The 14,986-nt window shown below is 33.3% G+C and overlaps 1 protein-coding gene and 1 long non-coding RNA gene across 2 annotated transcripts in view; both read left to right on the top strand.

Annotated features, from left to right (window-relative positions):
- Positions 1–3,315: 3,315 nt before the first annotated feature.
- Positions 3,316–9,024, top strand: LOC127833637 (uncharacterized). The gene is made up of 3 exons (XR_008027515.1): positions 3,316–3,397; positions 5,760–5,969; positions 8,857–9,024. It is a non-coding gene; the product is annotated as an uncharacterized LOC127833637 (long non-coding RNA).
- Positions 9,025–9,831: 807 nt separating this feature from the next.
- The window catches only part of LOC127835749 (von Willebrand factor D and EGF domain-containing protein-like), an 11,693-nt gene continuing 6,538 nt past the window's right edge, over positions 9,832–14,986 (top strand). The window contains exons 1-8 of the mRNA XM_052362187.1: positions 9,832–10,107; positions 10,238–10,324; positions 10,439–10,810; positions 10,966–11,051; positions 11,691–11,697; positions 13,407–13,598; positions 13,798–13,988; positions 14,486–14,786. Of these exons, the coding sequence (XP_052218147.1) occupies positions 10,054–10,107; positions 10,238–10,324; positions 10,439–10,810; positions 10,966–11,051; positions 11,691–11,697; positions 13,407–13,598; positions 13,798–13,988; positions 14,486–14,786 (1,290 nt within the window). The 5' untranslated portion in view covers positions 9,832–10,053. The remainder of the gene's footprint in view (positions 10,108–10,237; positions 10,325–10,438; positions 10,811–10,965; positions 11,052–11,690; positions 11,698–13,406; positions 13,599–13,797; positions 13,989–14,485; positions 14,787–14,986) is intronic.

Below are 14,986 nucleotides of genomic sequence, written 5' to 3'. Positions count from 1 at the left end.
TAAACAAGACATGTATGGTTACCCAAAACTATGGTTGACATGCTTTTTGGATGTGTTCAAACATATGTCATGGGTGCATTGGGGATATATATTACATAATACTTACAATCATGCAAATGTTTTATGATATTTTTTAAATACATTTAAGTTTGGAACACTATGGTATGTAAAGCATCGCAAAATATTGCGAGCCATCAAGGATGATAGTTTGTTGTTCGCAACTGTCATACAGGTGCTTGCGTCTGCAGTTTTGTTTAAACCATTTATTTTGGTACATCCTTCTTAGATTACATGATTCAGAAGCAGCCATGTCTAGATTCTTTTGCTGATATGTAAATGTGTGTAATATAAGCACCAAAACTATTATTTATTAAGCTTTCTGGGTGACACACAATGCTATACGGAAAATAAATTGAAATAATGTCATGCCGAAAACCAGTAAAACAAGTGCTTAACTTGCCTTAATTAAAAGGTATATATGGTAAACATGTAAATAGATATGATGAACCGTATTTTATGAGGGGTAATATATTGAATGTTTTATTCAAGTCAAACGCAGGTGTTCCACTGTCCATGAAGGGGCCTTGCATGTCATTAAATAAATGATAGCATATTAACATGCCAAGTTCACAATGGTATATCTCATTTTAATTTTTAAAGAGCTAATAAGACTGACGGTGTTTATTTTGTAACATTGGTATTTCATAGAATGTATCCATGTTTGCTGTTTAATCATTTAACTTAATGAGAAAAACTCTGGGCAAGAAGAGAAATGCAATTCTGTACTGCCGTTTATACCGGACAAATGCAAGATTCAAAATACTTATTGATACTCTTATATTTTTTGTCTAAATAATGTTATATATACTTCAAATTGATTTGTTGGTGTACAGATTTTTTTGAAAAAAATTTGAAGAGGCGAGCGAAAAAAAAATGTTGTCGAAAACAAGAAAATTCTCAAGCGAAAATACAAAAAAATCACATTTCGATTGACAAATATTGCATTATCAAGAGATTCTTTTATTTTAGATTCAAATCAATTCTTATACAAAGAATATCGCCCTCACATTTATAGGAGTAACAATGGCTTCCACTACAACTGACAGCCTATATGGGGGGCATGCATGTTTTACAAACAGCCCTTGTTCAAATTTGATTTTTTTTTTTCATACCCAAAAATATTTCGTACCCATATTTTTTTCGTACCCACATTTTTTTCGTTCCCACATTTTTTCGTACCCCAATTTTTTTTTCGTAACCATTTTGTTCGGACCCAAATGTGTTTGTACCCAAATTTTTTTCGTACCCATTTTTTTCGTCCTTAAATGTTTTTCATACCCATTTTTTTTCGTACCCAATTATTTTTTCGTACCCAAATTTTTTCCTACCCATTTTTTTCCTACCCAATTTTTTTTTGTTACGAAATTTTTTTGTTCCCAAATTTTTTTTTCGTACCCAATTTGTTCGTACTCAAATATTTTTCGTTCCCAATTTTTTCGTACCCAATTTTTTTTTTCGTACCCATTTTTTTAGTACCCAAATTTTTTTCGTACCCAAATTTTTTTGTACCCAAATTTTTATTTGTACCCCCAATTTTTTCGTTCCCTATATTTTTTCATACTCTAATTTGTTTTCGTAACCAATTTTGTTTTCATACCCACATTTTTTTCGTACCCAATTTTTTCGTACACAAATTTGTTCGTACCCAAATTTCTTCGTACCCATTTGTTCGTACTCAATTTTTTTTGTACCCATATTTTTTCGTACCTTATTTTTTATTTGTACCCATTTTTTTCGCACCAAAATTGTTTTTCGTACCCTTATTTTGTTTGTACCCTTTTTTCGTACTCAAATTCGTTTTCGTACCCAATTTTTTTTTCGTACCCACAATTTTTTTTGTACCAATTTTTTTTTAGGAATAATCGATTTTCAATTTGATTTTATCTCTTTACTCATTCCATCCCGCGAAACCCTTAAGGTGTCGCAACTCTAGTACAAAGGCATTTTACATTTATAGACTTATCGCAAAATGACATCGTATTTTACTAATCGTACGCGATTTTAAGGATTGGTATGAGGCTTCTTATCACACTGGACTAACTGCACACTCAACTTTTATCAAATTGCATTTTTCTTTCTTTATTTTGAAATTGCCATCTGCACATTGAAAATATTACACTTTTTTCAATAGTTTTTTGTTAATTTGAATACACCGTAATCTAAAAAAAGTCTTAGTTATTTACAGTATCGGACTAGTTTTAACCTATTTATTAAGTTTAAACCTATTTATTGTAGCTGGCTTGTATCGGAAGTAAAGGCTTATTTAAATGCTCCCGACGTCATTTTCTTGGAAGAACCAGTACTTGGTGTCTTAGGGGGATATCTTAAGAAGAAGAAGTTCTTTTGGTGTCTCCCCATAAGACATCAAGTACTGGTGTTGGGATCAAACCCGTGACTACCCGGCTGGGCGGGCACATTATCCACTTCGAAATTGCGATCTAAATGTATCGTATTTAATTAATGATATTTAAACAAATATGGATTTTTTAATTTTATCACTGCAATAAATATTTTCTAGCATTTACTTCCTCAATAAACTAACGGTAAGTCATTGATTGGTTTGTAAAGCCGAGGAATAATTTCAGACAAGCACACTTGTTAATAAATAAATCGCCTACTGAATGTAATAAGTCATGTAACTGACATTTTTATACATTTTTTCTTTTTCCATTTTTGTGTTTATTAAGGTGAAATACATCAACTTTTAAAATATTAAGTCAACCCTTTTGGTAAAAATAATGTTTTCATTAAAATTTTGAAATTGACATAACAAACACATGTCATTTTCTGAATGTAAAAAGTAGTGTAACTGACATTTTGTTAAATTTTCAGGAGAAGCAAAAAAATGTTTTATTAAAATAATAAACCTTTTTCCATTTTAAAATTTTCTGATTAGTATTATAATAACACTTGAAAAACAAAACAAAACTCCAATTTGATATGTCTTTTTTAAAACAAAAACAAATTAAGAAAGGAGCAGTTACCATAATTTCAATACTGAAATATTTTGAGCGCAAAAAAATAACGTAAGTGCTCTTACTGTATTTTGGATAATGTCTGAAAATATGCATTCCTGAACAATTCACAAAATGTCAGTTAGATCTACCCTAGTTATTACATTCAGTAGACGTAATACATAAATTAATTAATGTTGACATAATAAGGGGGATTTACAAACGTCATCAGGAAGAAATGCTTTGTCAGCCTTGTTTATGATTGGATAATTTTATGTATACAAACGATTCACTTAAATGTCGGAGTTAAACGAGACACACGCTACCTGGCTGCGAAAGAATGTGCGTGAAAATATCGATTTGGATCTGGTTGTACTATACAGGTAATCTTTTCATTTAAAATATACGCGTGCAAAGCTTGAATCATATATGTATTCCAGCGTAAAACGGTATAAGTTCACGTGTTGATACACATATTTTAGAAAAATATATATTTAAAGGGATCTTTTCACGCTTTGGTAAATTGACAAAATTGAAAAAAGTTGTTTCAGATTCGTAAGTTTTCGTTTTAGTTATGATATTTGTGAGGAAACAGTAATACTGAACATTAACCATGCTCTAATATAGCCATTATATGCATCTTTTGACGATTTTAAAACCTAAAAATTATAAAGCGTTGCAACGCGAAACGATTGAATAATTTGGAGAGTTCTGTTTTTGTCGTTAAAGTTTGTGAAACTACGAAGATTGCTTATATAAGGTATAAAATACGTAACGGATGTGTAGTCGGCGGAATAGCTCTGTAGACTAAAGCGTTTTTACTTCAGGACTCTGGCAGGACTCCAGGGGTCACTGGTTCGAAACCTGCTCCGGGCAATGTTCTTTTCCTTTTTTTAATTTTTTTTCTTGATTTTTTACTTACACTTACTGTGTTGTTTTTGCGCTTTAAATTAAAGTGATTGATACATGTCCCATAAGCAATGTTTAATATGATTAATATCACTTTTATACGCAATAACATGTGGGATTGAGGTACCCACCCGGCGTCAAAAAGCGCGTAAAACCTCACCGAATTCCCAGTTATAAAGCGCTATTTCGTGTCAAATACACGGGTAGGGGGAATGTTTCGGTAATAATTTTGTTAATAACACGGGTAAATGCCGGTGAAGTGTTAATTTATTTCAAATACCACCATTACACGTAATAACGGGTTCGATTTCGGTAAGCGCGCAAGCGTTTGAAAGCTTGTTTAGTGTACCGATTTACCCGTTATAAATAGCTGATGTTCTCTTTAATCGTATATATTTTGCATTTGCAGAATAACTAAATGGCATCAACCCCTTTACAAGTGTAATATGGTGTTAAACAAGTCCATAAAATCATCCGGAATATCGCGTAAATCTATATGCAGTCTATAGGCAAAGAAGCCATTTTGGTGTAAGCTTGTCTAGGTTTTCTTCCCACTGAGCCACGTGATTAAGTGGGCGGAGCGATCATTGATAAGGCGTCATGTCAATTGTCGTAACGCTTATGCTATCGGGCGAAACCATTGATTCATACCGGTTTACAAGGTTATTTACTCTATAACGCAAATGTAATGGTCCGTTGCCCTGAGGCATGCACCTGTGATGTTTTATAATGTTAATCTGCTTGTAAAACCCCATGATCAAAGTGTCATTAGATATCGAAAACAGGACCGAAATTTGGTAAAATAGCGCTGTAAAATAGACTGTCCGAAAACTTAGAGACATTAATTATGGACGAAAACTCGTGTGTCCGAAAATTAAGAGTCACGAAAAATAATTATTTTTGCTAAAAAAACGGAGTGTCCGAAAACTTAGAGTAATAACGGTAGTTATTTTGGAGTGTACTGAGTTTCTTTTTATCGTCTTGCCTTATATTTACTTCCATTTCTATGATATTCCAAGATAAAAAGCGTCCTTAATAGTTAGGGGCACATATTTAACTAAACGACTTTTCTGTTCCTCAACATTCTCAGCTCATCAAGCCTTTCGAACAAAATTTTTAGTATGGCTTCATACTAAGAGCAATGTCGGCATTCTCCGTTGCGAATTTTCTCGTCTAATTTGACATACATACGCTGTACTTGGAGTTAATTTTAAAGAAAAAATGCATGTCGAATCAACCTTAAAGAGACTTATTCATATGTTTTTATCCGTCTGATAAAAAGTCCGTTAGCATATTGGTGCAACAAGTTCGTCTGAAAAGTTATTAAAGGCGGTAGGCTTCATGCCGTAAGGCTCAAAACACACTTAATGTCTAACCAAACACATCTATACATACATGACCAAAACTTATCATATATATCATGTAATTATAATTGCAATTGCACCGTTTATTGGAAAAATATAGAATATGTGTACCTTTAAACGCGTATCATAAAGAAAAATAAAAACCTAGATGATGCATTTAGTTGAACAAATACAGCTATATATAAAAATGAATGTTGTCCAGACATAACAACACCAACAATCTCAGCCCAAATACAATAACATTAATTATTATTAACTTAATTCTTAACACATTTGATAATCAGTGTTTTGTTGAGGATGTATGATCCAATTACATGTTTGACGAAAAAGTGGCCCTACTATGTTGTCAATGCGAATATTTGTAAAATTCTTTCCTGCCTCCCATGTAGTGATACTTTTCAGAGCCAAAATAAAACTTGGCATTATTCAAAGTAATCAAACTGTGTTACCAAATGTATGTTTCCATATAAAGTTGCGACATCGAGTTCAGCAGACCCATGCACTGACACCTCGACACAAAAACTGGGTTCGATTCGGCAGAGGCTTGTCGGATATCAACTAGCAGCCGACGAAGATGCAATTTGCGATATTTATATACAAGTGGGCTGGTACTTCACCGATACGTTCGTCTTAGCCTCTACAAATCAGCGTTGTGGAACACTACGAAATTGGTATCGCAGAGGTGAGTAAAAGTGTGTTTAATATTAAGGTTGTTTTTCTATAAAGTCTAGTGGCGTAGATCTGACATACAACAACCACATACGATTATTGCTTCGTGTTGCGTTACCACTCAGGTGTCGTTTTTATTATAGTTTACCGTTTTAGCTTCCGAAATTATGTTAACGTGAGTCACTGACTAAAATGCTTAAAAATCTGGCATGAAAATGCAAATACCAAAACCAGGATTCTAGTCTGAAAAAAATAAGTTATTTAAAACATTTAATTGCTATAATTAACACAGCAAGACTAATTGCTATCATTTGTTTCACGAACGGTACGTGGTTAAGGCGACGGTTTTTGCGAACCTTCAACAAAAAGAAAAAACAGGCAAATATCAGTTGGAACAGTAATAAAAACGTGTTATTATTTACTAGAAACGTTTTGTTATAAATGTCGCGTTAATCGAAAAATTAAACAAAAAATAGGTGATTTAGTGCAACCTCAACAAATATCAGATACAATAATGAATAATCATTATTATTTCATTGCATATGTAATTCCTTACTTGGCAATCAGTTGACACGATATTTATTCCAAAGATTTGTTTTGACAACAAGACGCTCACATGATATATGTCATTGTATTTGGATTATCACAAGCATGTTAATGCTATCTTACAGGCCTCCTGCAAACTGTTTTTGCTAATTTGCAGCAAAGTTGCCGCAAACATCCTTTCTTGCAAACTTTTACCATGCAAACTTCATTTGCATATGGATTTGCAGCAACTTTGCCGGAAACTTAATTTACATGGGAAAAGTTTGCTGCTAATTTGCCGCAAAGTTCTTGCCATGTTCCTGCAAACTTCATTTGCATATGGGAGTTTGCGGTAACTTTGCTGCAAAGTTCTTGCAAAGTTGCAGCAGAGTTGCCGCAAAGTTCTTGCAAAGTTCTCTCAAACTTCATTTTCATACGGGACTTTGGGGGTAACTTTGCCGCAAAGTTCTTGCAAAGTTTCCGCAAGGTTCTTGCAAAGTTGCCTCTAAGTTCTTGCAAAGTTGTCACATGGTGAATGTTATGTAAATGAAATTGCAAGCATACAAATATAAAGCTTTCTTTTGTAAATGTTAGAAATGTCATATGAATGCTTCACCAAACATAAACTAAAACAGAAAAGTTTTATATTTGATTGACTATTGTATAATTTTGAGTAAGTTACAAACTATTTTATATTAGGTTTTTGCTTTACACCTTTTTAGAGAAAGCAATTAGCTTTCTTATTTATGTAAGTGAAAAAAAAGCTTAACATTTCGTGGTAGAGTAGTTATTCATAAATAAATATAATTATTGGTGACATTACCATTTCATATGGTCACTGAGTAAGCAATCAATTGTTACAACTATGTTGGTTTTGTAAGATACAGATACCTTTAACTGACTTAATATGTCGTTTATGTGACCTACTGCAAAGATCGATTATTTGTTTCATCATTTATTTTAAATGTAAATCACCTACACAAACAGGTATTTGAAACTCTTTAAAAATATAATTAAATTAAACTTAACATCATAAGAAAAACAATACAAACCTGTTTAATAGTTCAAAGCATTTCCAAAAGGGCCACTTCATAACTCACTGAATTCCTCCTTTAGACTTGTTGACACACAAAATGTTGATTTCCACATTCTACTTAATTGTTTAAGAATGTTCATCAAAGTCAGTATTTTATGATATTGTTAAAACTTAAACTTTAAAAATCCAAACATTGCTTTCAAACTACATTTCAAACCAGTAACAGGTCCTGAGTGGATCTATACATGTTTACACATTCAAATTGGGCTCACATTCTGCAAGTACCAATCAGAAGAGATCTCTGTCAGAAAAAGAATGTTTGCTGCAACTTTGCGGCAACTTTGCGGCAAACTTTGCGGCAAACTTTTTTGTTTTTGAGAGGGTTTTCAAGAAAAAGGTGCAGCTATTGTCTTCAATCTGCCATCTGAGTCAGCGTGAATTGTTAAGATTCTTGGCTAAAGAGGAAACTTGTAAATCTGGGATAACGATAGAAAATGGCAGTATTATATACGACTAGCTATACTATAATGCTAGTATATTATTTACTGTTACAGGTTGAAATATACAGTGGCACGTGTGAGGTCAAAATTTAGATAAATTTAAGTTTTCTTGAAGTCAATTTTGTATTAAAAACTATCCACTTCAAACTTGGAAACAGGACATCTGTCCACTCCATAGTGACAAGGCTGGTAACCCTGTGACCTGTATTCATAAAGTTATCTACCCTTGTTTTGACTAAGTGCATAACTATAATGACCATTTTCAACTTGGTCAATATGCTTCAACCTTCTGATACTTTGTTCGTCCTTTTATTTTATCTCGATATCTCTTCATTCCAAAATTTCGTTTGCAAAACCATTCTTACACCCGGTCGTTTCCATGCTCTTTTTACAGTAATAATCCGATTTTGTTCAAGTGCTATATATAGCACCCCTTAATGGTAGACTCTCGTCCTGTTGTTCCGCCTCAATAATTTTCAGAGAGTTATTGAGCTTCGTGTTAACATTTTCTTTCTATTGATCGACATTTTCTGATACTGTGTAATCTGGAATAATGGAAATGCTCTTAGTGCCGTGCAAATTAATGTTGCTTGATTTATCTGTTTAAATATTAATTTGTTTAATTGTTAGATCTCCTGCATAAATGATCCTAATACGAATAAGCATGTATGCAGCTTACCAATAGATTGGACAAGTGAATATAATCATGGCATGCCGCCCAAATGTTAGTTCAGTGTCATTGTCCCGATCAGTTGATCTTTCTTAGCCAATTTCTTGCTCCCTGCTTTCAAATAATAACCATATGGCAAAAGTTCACTGATATTTGTGTTTGCAATTAGATAACGACAGTTTACCGAAAAACATCAACGAACAAAGAAATATCGTCTTATGCAGAAATGGACCAAGTAATGTGTGTGATAAATTAAGCTCTGCGAACGTTACCAAATGTGCTGAAGACAAGTATGTGTTTTATCTCATCCCGGTATCAAGTTGCATAGAGGCGTACTGCTTAGGTAAGACAATATTTCCACGTGTCAGTTTTATTGCATTATTTTTTGTAGGTACTGTGTATGTTCATGTATTTTTGTCATTTGGTCAACTATGCTGTTATAGTAGTTTCTTATTTGTTTAGCAACATGTACGTTATGCTCAAGCCATTGGACCCTTGTATATAAACAAGATGATTTTCTAAATCACAAATTAAATAAAAATAGAATTATATAACCTTAAACTTAACAATAAAATAATTGTTCATCCTCAGCACTAATGTTGGATATATTTATACGAATCACTATTTGTATGTGCCGTTTAGCGTCTATGAGGACAGATAATTGTTTAGTGTTAAAGGTTATTATTGAATAATATTTGCAAACGATATTGAAATAATATCTGTACATTAAAGTGTATCGCTGTATATATTGTATTGAGTATATATCTGTTGTGTCATTTTAGAGAGAAATTCGAACGTCTCGCCTCCAGGTGGTATGTTGTGATAATTGTTCTGTGTGTCTTGCCCCACAGTGTAAGACAATAACAACACTTTTTTCTCACTTCCTTTTTGTGCTTGTGTATTCATTTTCAATCCATAAATCATTTTTATTAATAAATCCGAGTGTAATCAACTAATGACTGCAACTTCAATCCTCGCTCTGAGCCCCTACATATGGATTATGCGATATAATAAACTGCAAGGTACCGTCAAATATTGACCATTTGCACGTTCAGCATTCACTTTAAGTACTAAGTTATTCGAAGTTGTTTGAAATATATAACTCTTTTCACGATTCGACAACCCTGATTTCATTTTAGGAACAACACCAGATATATCTGAGCTAAAACTTAGTATAAATGTTAACGTGGCACGACCGAATGGTGAAAATGAGCTACAGTTCTACTGTGACTTTACACCGCGTGCAAACACAAATTACTATTACAAAGTAGTATGGGCACTCTCGCACGGTTCAAGTTGGGTCCACCAACTCCATCAATCAGAACCAGTACAATATTTAAGTCAGGGTGATTTTCGCCAAAACACTATGATGACAGAGCGACATTTAAAGGCACCAACATATTTTGGATTGGGTGTAACGGTGAGTGGTTTCATAGTAATCAGAATACATTCACGACTTGTTATTCAAACAATCGACAGTAAAGCAAATACATTTTGTAATTCCGATCGAATTTATTTATTTATTTTTGTTCTGTTGCACTTATTTACAGATTGCTTGTTCTATAACTGCTAGCATCGACCCCGCTACCCCAGAAAGCGCCCCCGTCATTAGCCCGGAAAGGTTCTGTGGCATAAGAGTACGTATGCTATTATGTCTATGAATATATTTGAATAACGTGTTGTGTATCTTAAAGTGTCATGTTATATTTCCCTAATGGTTTTATGCTACACCTAACTATTTAATGTTACAGGCTTTAAACAGATCAAGCCATGTGGCCATTCATAACGACAAAGGCGCTGACATACATTACGAGCTTACAATTCCGTTTGGGTGTGAACAGGGCTTTGAAAGCGACTCATTTTGCTACTTGGATGTAATACTGTTTATCCCACAATCCACTACAAACTGTAATAAACCAGATGCAATACAAAGCAACAGTGAGACAAACTCATGCGGTCTACGATTTTACCGGTCTGATATCGGAAAACCAAAGAAACTATCCGTCCAAGCTAAGTTCCCACATCCAAACGCTTACTTAAGTCAGCAAATGATACTTACCTTGACTACCGTTAACTATTTAGCTCATCCATTTTTCAATGGCTACGCCGTGGATAAAGTACAGGTATTATTCAACATATGTTATCGTTTTGTTTATTTAAATAACGCTGAAAACGACATTTAAACTGCTTATGAATATATACTATTTTGTAAGCATACCAATGTTTTCTCTATGCACTGACCCTTCTAAAATGATACAAATGCCGGCTATGTTCACAGGTCACTGTGTCGACAGACCAAGCTGTCATAAATAACAAAGGTTGTTACGCAGTATGTGACCCGCATATGATGTCGTTCGACGGACTGTGAGTATAGTTATAATATGAAGAATAACACATTGCTCCGGTATATCCATATGAAGATAACAAATTTGTCGAATCCATACCACCGATCAGGTGCTCGAAAAAAGTTATTAGAATTGTTTGAACGAGTCAGATTAATACTAGATTTAAATATAGTTATTCGTCTTAACTGTCACAATGGTTTGTCTTTGTCTGTTTTATATGCGTTATGTGTCTTCGTATAAGTATGCCTTATACCTTCAATACATCGGAAATCGCTAATCACTTAACATACCCGATCTCCTTATGCACAGTTCTACAATTGTGTGAAAATGATCTCGTCTTTATAATGCGATACACGTATTTCTATCTCGTTTGATTTATATTCTGATAAATGTTATCAAAGTATTTCCGCGACATAACGTAGTATTTTGTTAAGTCAACTGGATACAGTCATTGTATTTTTTATTGACAGTTGATTGTTAAAATATAATGTCATAAATAGCAGCAAAGTCATATATTCAGCTGTCATTCACTGAAAACATAGCCGGATAATAAGAAAACAATGTTTATTCAAACATATGTTACTCCGGTAAGTTCTCTCAAAACATGTGTAAAACACTTGAATAATTGCATGCACACATTTATTATTGTCATTTTCAGAGACAATGTAAAACGAAATATTATACGACTAATTGCGACGAATTAAACGACGCATTGAGGCACTTTAAAATATTTTATACGAGTGGATGGACAGAAGTGAAAATATATGATGTTACGTTAAACCACATTATGATATGAACATATCATTTTATACTGGGATCAAATTGTATTTGTATTTCTTGCAATTGGAATATATATTTGAAAAAAAAATGTGATTGAGCTTGATATTATGTTTTCCTGCATAGTTATATGCATTATTTAGTCCAGTATCTGAAAAATATTGCGTTTGAAAGTGCAGTCGGCCATCTGTTAATGTATAGTTATAAGTTTTCAAAAGGTCATATTATTGTAAAGATGTTCGTGTTATGACATGGTACCAATGCTCTTTCTAAAATAGCATACATATCTTAATGTGTTCACTTAAACAACATAATGACATTTCCTGATATCAAAACTCGATACAAAAAAGCGGTCTGTGATTTCTTTGGTTGACAGAAATAGTTTGGTTGCGTGAAAAACAGCATGAATAACTCGAAATGTATCACAATGTAAAAAACCTCTAAAAGTCTATCAGAAAAAAACTTCTGAACAAAAAAAACTGTAAGAGTTATTTTCTTCACTTGTTAAGTAGACATAGTGGAGTATTATTTATTTAAACGAATTCATTGTTTGAAAGGAATGTATTAACAATGTGTCTTGATTTTCAATAATTTACAGGTTATTTAATATACTCGACATCTTGATGTCAGCTCGTGTTAACATTTAATATACTACAATCGCATTCAAAACATCCGGGTTAATGTCCCAATCGTTTAAATACTGTTATTCAAGTGGTTTTTTTTATATTTCATGTTTGCAACCAGTGGATATGAGCATCACTTGACCGGGACGTTTGATATGTACATTCATCAAAAAAATAACCAAAAAGTATGATCTTTATACTTACGATGCTTTATGTTTAAAATTATCGACAGTTCCGTTTGTGCAAATAGAGTTACGACTAATTTTTTTACACAGATGTTGTTGATATACACATTTTTGCTCGCATCAAATGTGATGATATTACGTTCGTCGAAAATATGACGGCGGCAAGAACGTATATTTTAAAGCCCATAGATACTAAAAGTTAACGAATATTCGGTACAATATATAAAAAAATACAGTTAAGACATAAAAATTCAATCTTCCGTATAGTAATAGCCAAAATTACAGCGCTAGATGTGGTCTGGTAACATATATTTAACGCGATGCAAAATGTTCGGGTTTTTTTTGTCTGTGTATCACAATATATTCAAAGTGAATTTCCGACTACAATATCGGAACATTAACGCGCAAACGCGAGATTGGATTCGAGCAGCTTCGGAAGCAAGACGTAGTTCTCGTGAAAACGTCGTTCTTCCGACGCTTCTCGAAGCCAGTTACGCGTTCGCTCGTAAATGTTCGGATATCGTGGTGGGAAATTAACAGGTAATATATTGTTCGCACAAAAAAATGAGCATTTTGTATCTCGTTAAATTTGTGTTACCATAGCGATAAGTCTAGCGATACAATTGTAGCTATTGCTTTAAGGAACAAAATATACGTTGAATTTGAGTATTAATGTTACTTGAAATGTAGTTACAATTCTAATTACCAACCATAATGTATTATTATCATTTATTATGACTACCACTCAAAAACAATAGTAAGTTAATAATTCACGTTGGTTGTGCGCAGATACAGATTATGACACAACCTTGTTTCAACAATGGACAGACACCACACTGTGTGTGTGGAGTTGCTGTCCAGGCCGGAAGTGACGTTTTCGTTATAAGCACTTGTGCAAGGGTGCTTGACATCAGGTTTATACAGTGCGGTGATGGAATTCTCCGGGAGAAAGTAAATGAAGTTTCAAAGACGAAATACCGTGTAAGAAATATTTAATATGTATTAATTGAGTGTTAAAAGGGCAATTAAATGCACACCAATGTCTTAAATATTGATATCAAATATTTAATTCCATCGTATTATCTGTTGTATGTTTTCCCCTCTCTGGTTTGTTCAATAAAAGTTATGTAAAACTGTGCTTTAAAAACATACATGTTAACAATTAAATGTTTATTTTAAGGTTACTTTACCGAGTGGAAGCTACGTCGATATAAGCCTTGTTGATTTTTTTTTAATGAACGTGCACGTAACTCCATCAGTAGCTGACTTTAATAAAACTTCAGGCTTATGTGGTTCGTTTGATGGAAACATAAACAACGATCGGCTCAAAAGACCGGGTTCTACTGATAATGACCCAAACAGAAGCTGGATGTACGTATAGTAATACCATGTTTCATCCAACGACTTTTCTGTAACGAATGTTCCCTATCATCATTTCATATTATATGCATCGGAACTCTATGAGGGAATATCTGTTAATATTCCCTTATTTCGTTGCAAAATGAGAAAAAAACTGGGGGTTTCTCACTTTTATTGCATATAAATTTAACCTTGAACAAAAATGCATGAACACAAATTATCAAAAGTAAACAATTTAAATGCAAAAAAGTCGCATTTAACATCCTAAGGTAAAATTTGTTTGTAAAATTATGCACATTTTTAGAGAGAGAACGTCAGTTTTTTCGCATTAAAAATTAACATTTGTGATACTTCGTATTAATACAAACTATTATAAATGTCTTCAGTGCATGTATTAATACGAACTATTATTAACTGCCAACATTGTTCGTATATTACGAACATTTTCACAAACAAAAAATTATTATAAATTCAATTGGCTGCTGTTAGTTGACTATTTCACTTTCTAGGGTCCAAGCAAAAGATAATCTATTCAACGAAAATGTCGTTTTGTCGCATTGGGATGATCAGTATCGTTTCTGTACATGTGACAGCCAAGATGTTAAACCCATAAATACTGCTACTTGCGATGTTGAGACAAAGAAAATATGCGATGTGAAACCAGTATTTAAAGACAGGTGTGTGGACAAAAAACGCAGGAAAAGGAGATCAGGAAATGGCAAATATAAACCGACAGACGAGGGTGATTTCCATCAAACTGTCAAACTCGCTTTTGTATCAAAATACCGGGACCATTTTAACCAACGACAGGTAATATTCTCTTTATTGAAGCTATCTATGAAATTAAATATTTTCCCTTGAGAACTGTCTATTAGTGGGTACCATCTTTCAATGTTATCACAAACATTCCATATAAATGCCCTTTTGCTTCTTGTGTTTTGCTTAAGTGTTGACCAATACTTTCGCACGACATATTTTGCGTAGAAGATCAATAATGGCCTTCATTATGA

This window comes from Dreissena polymorpha, chromosome 6 (assembly GCF_020536995.1).
Source record: "Dreissena polymorpha isolate Duluth1 chromosome 6, UMN_Dpol_1.0, whole genome shotgun sequence".
Classification (NCBI taxonomy): Eukaryota; Metazoa; Mollusca; class Bivalvia; order Myida; family Dreissenidae; genus Dreissena; species Dreissena polymorpha.
This window is presented reverse-complemented; position numbering and strand designations above follow the sequence as displayed.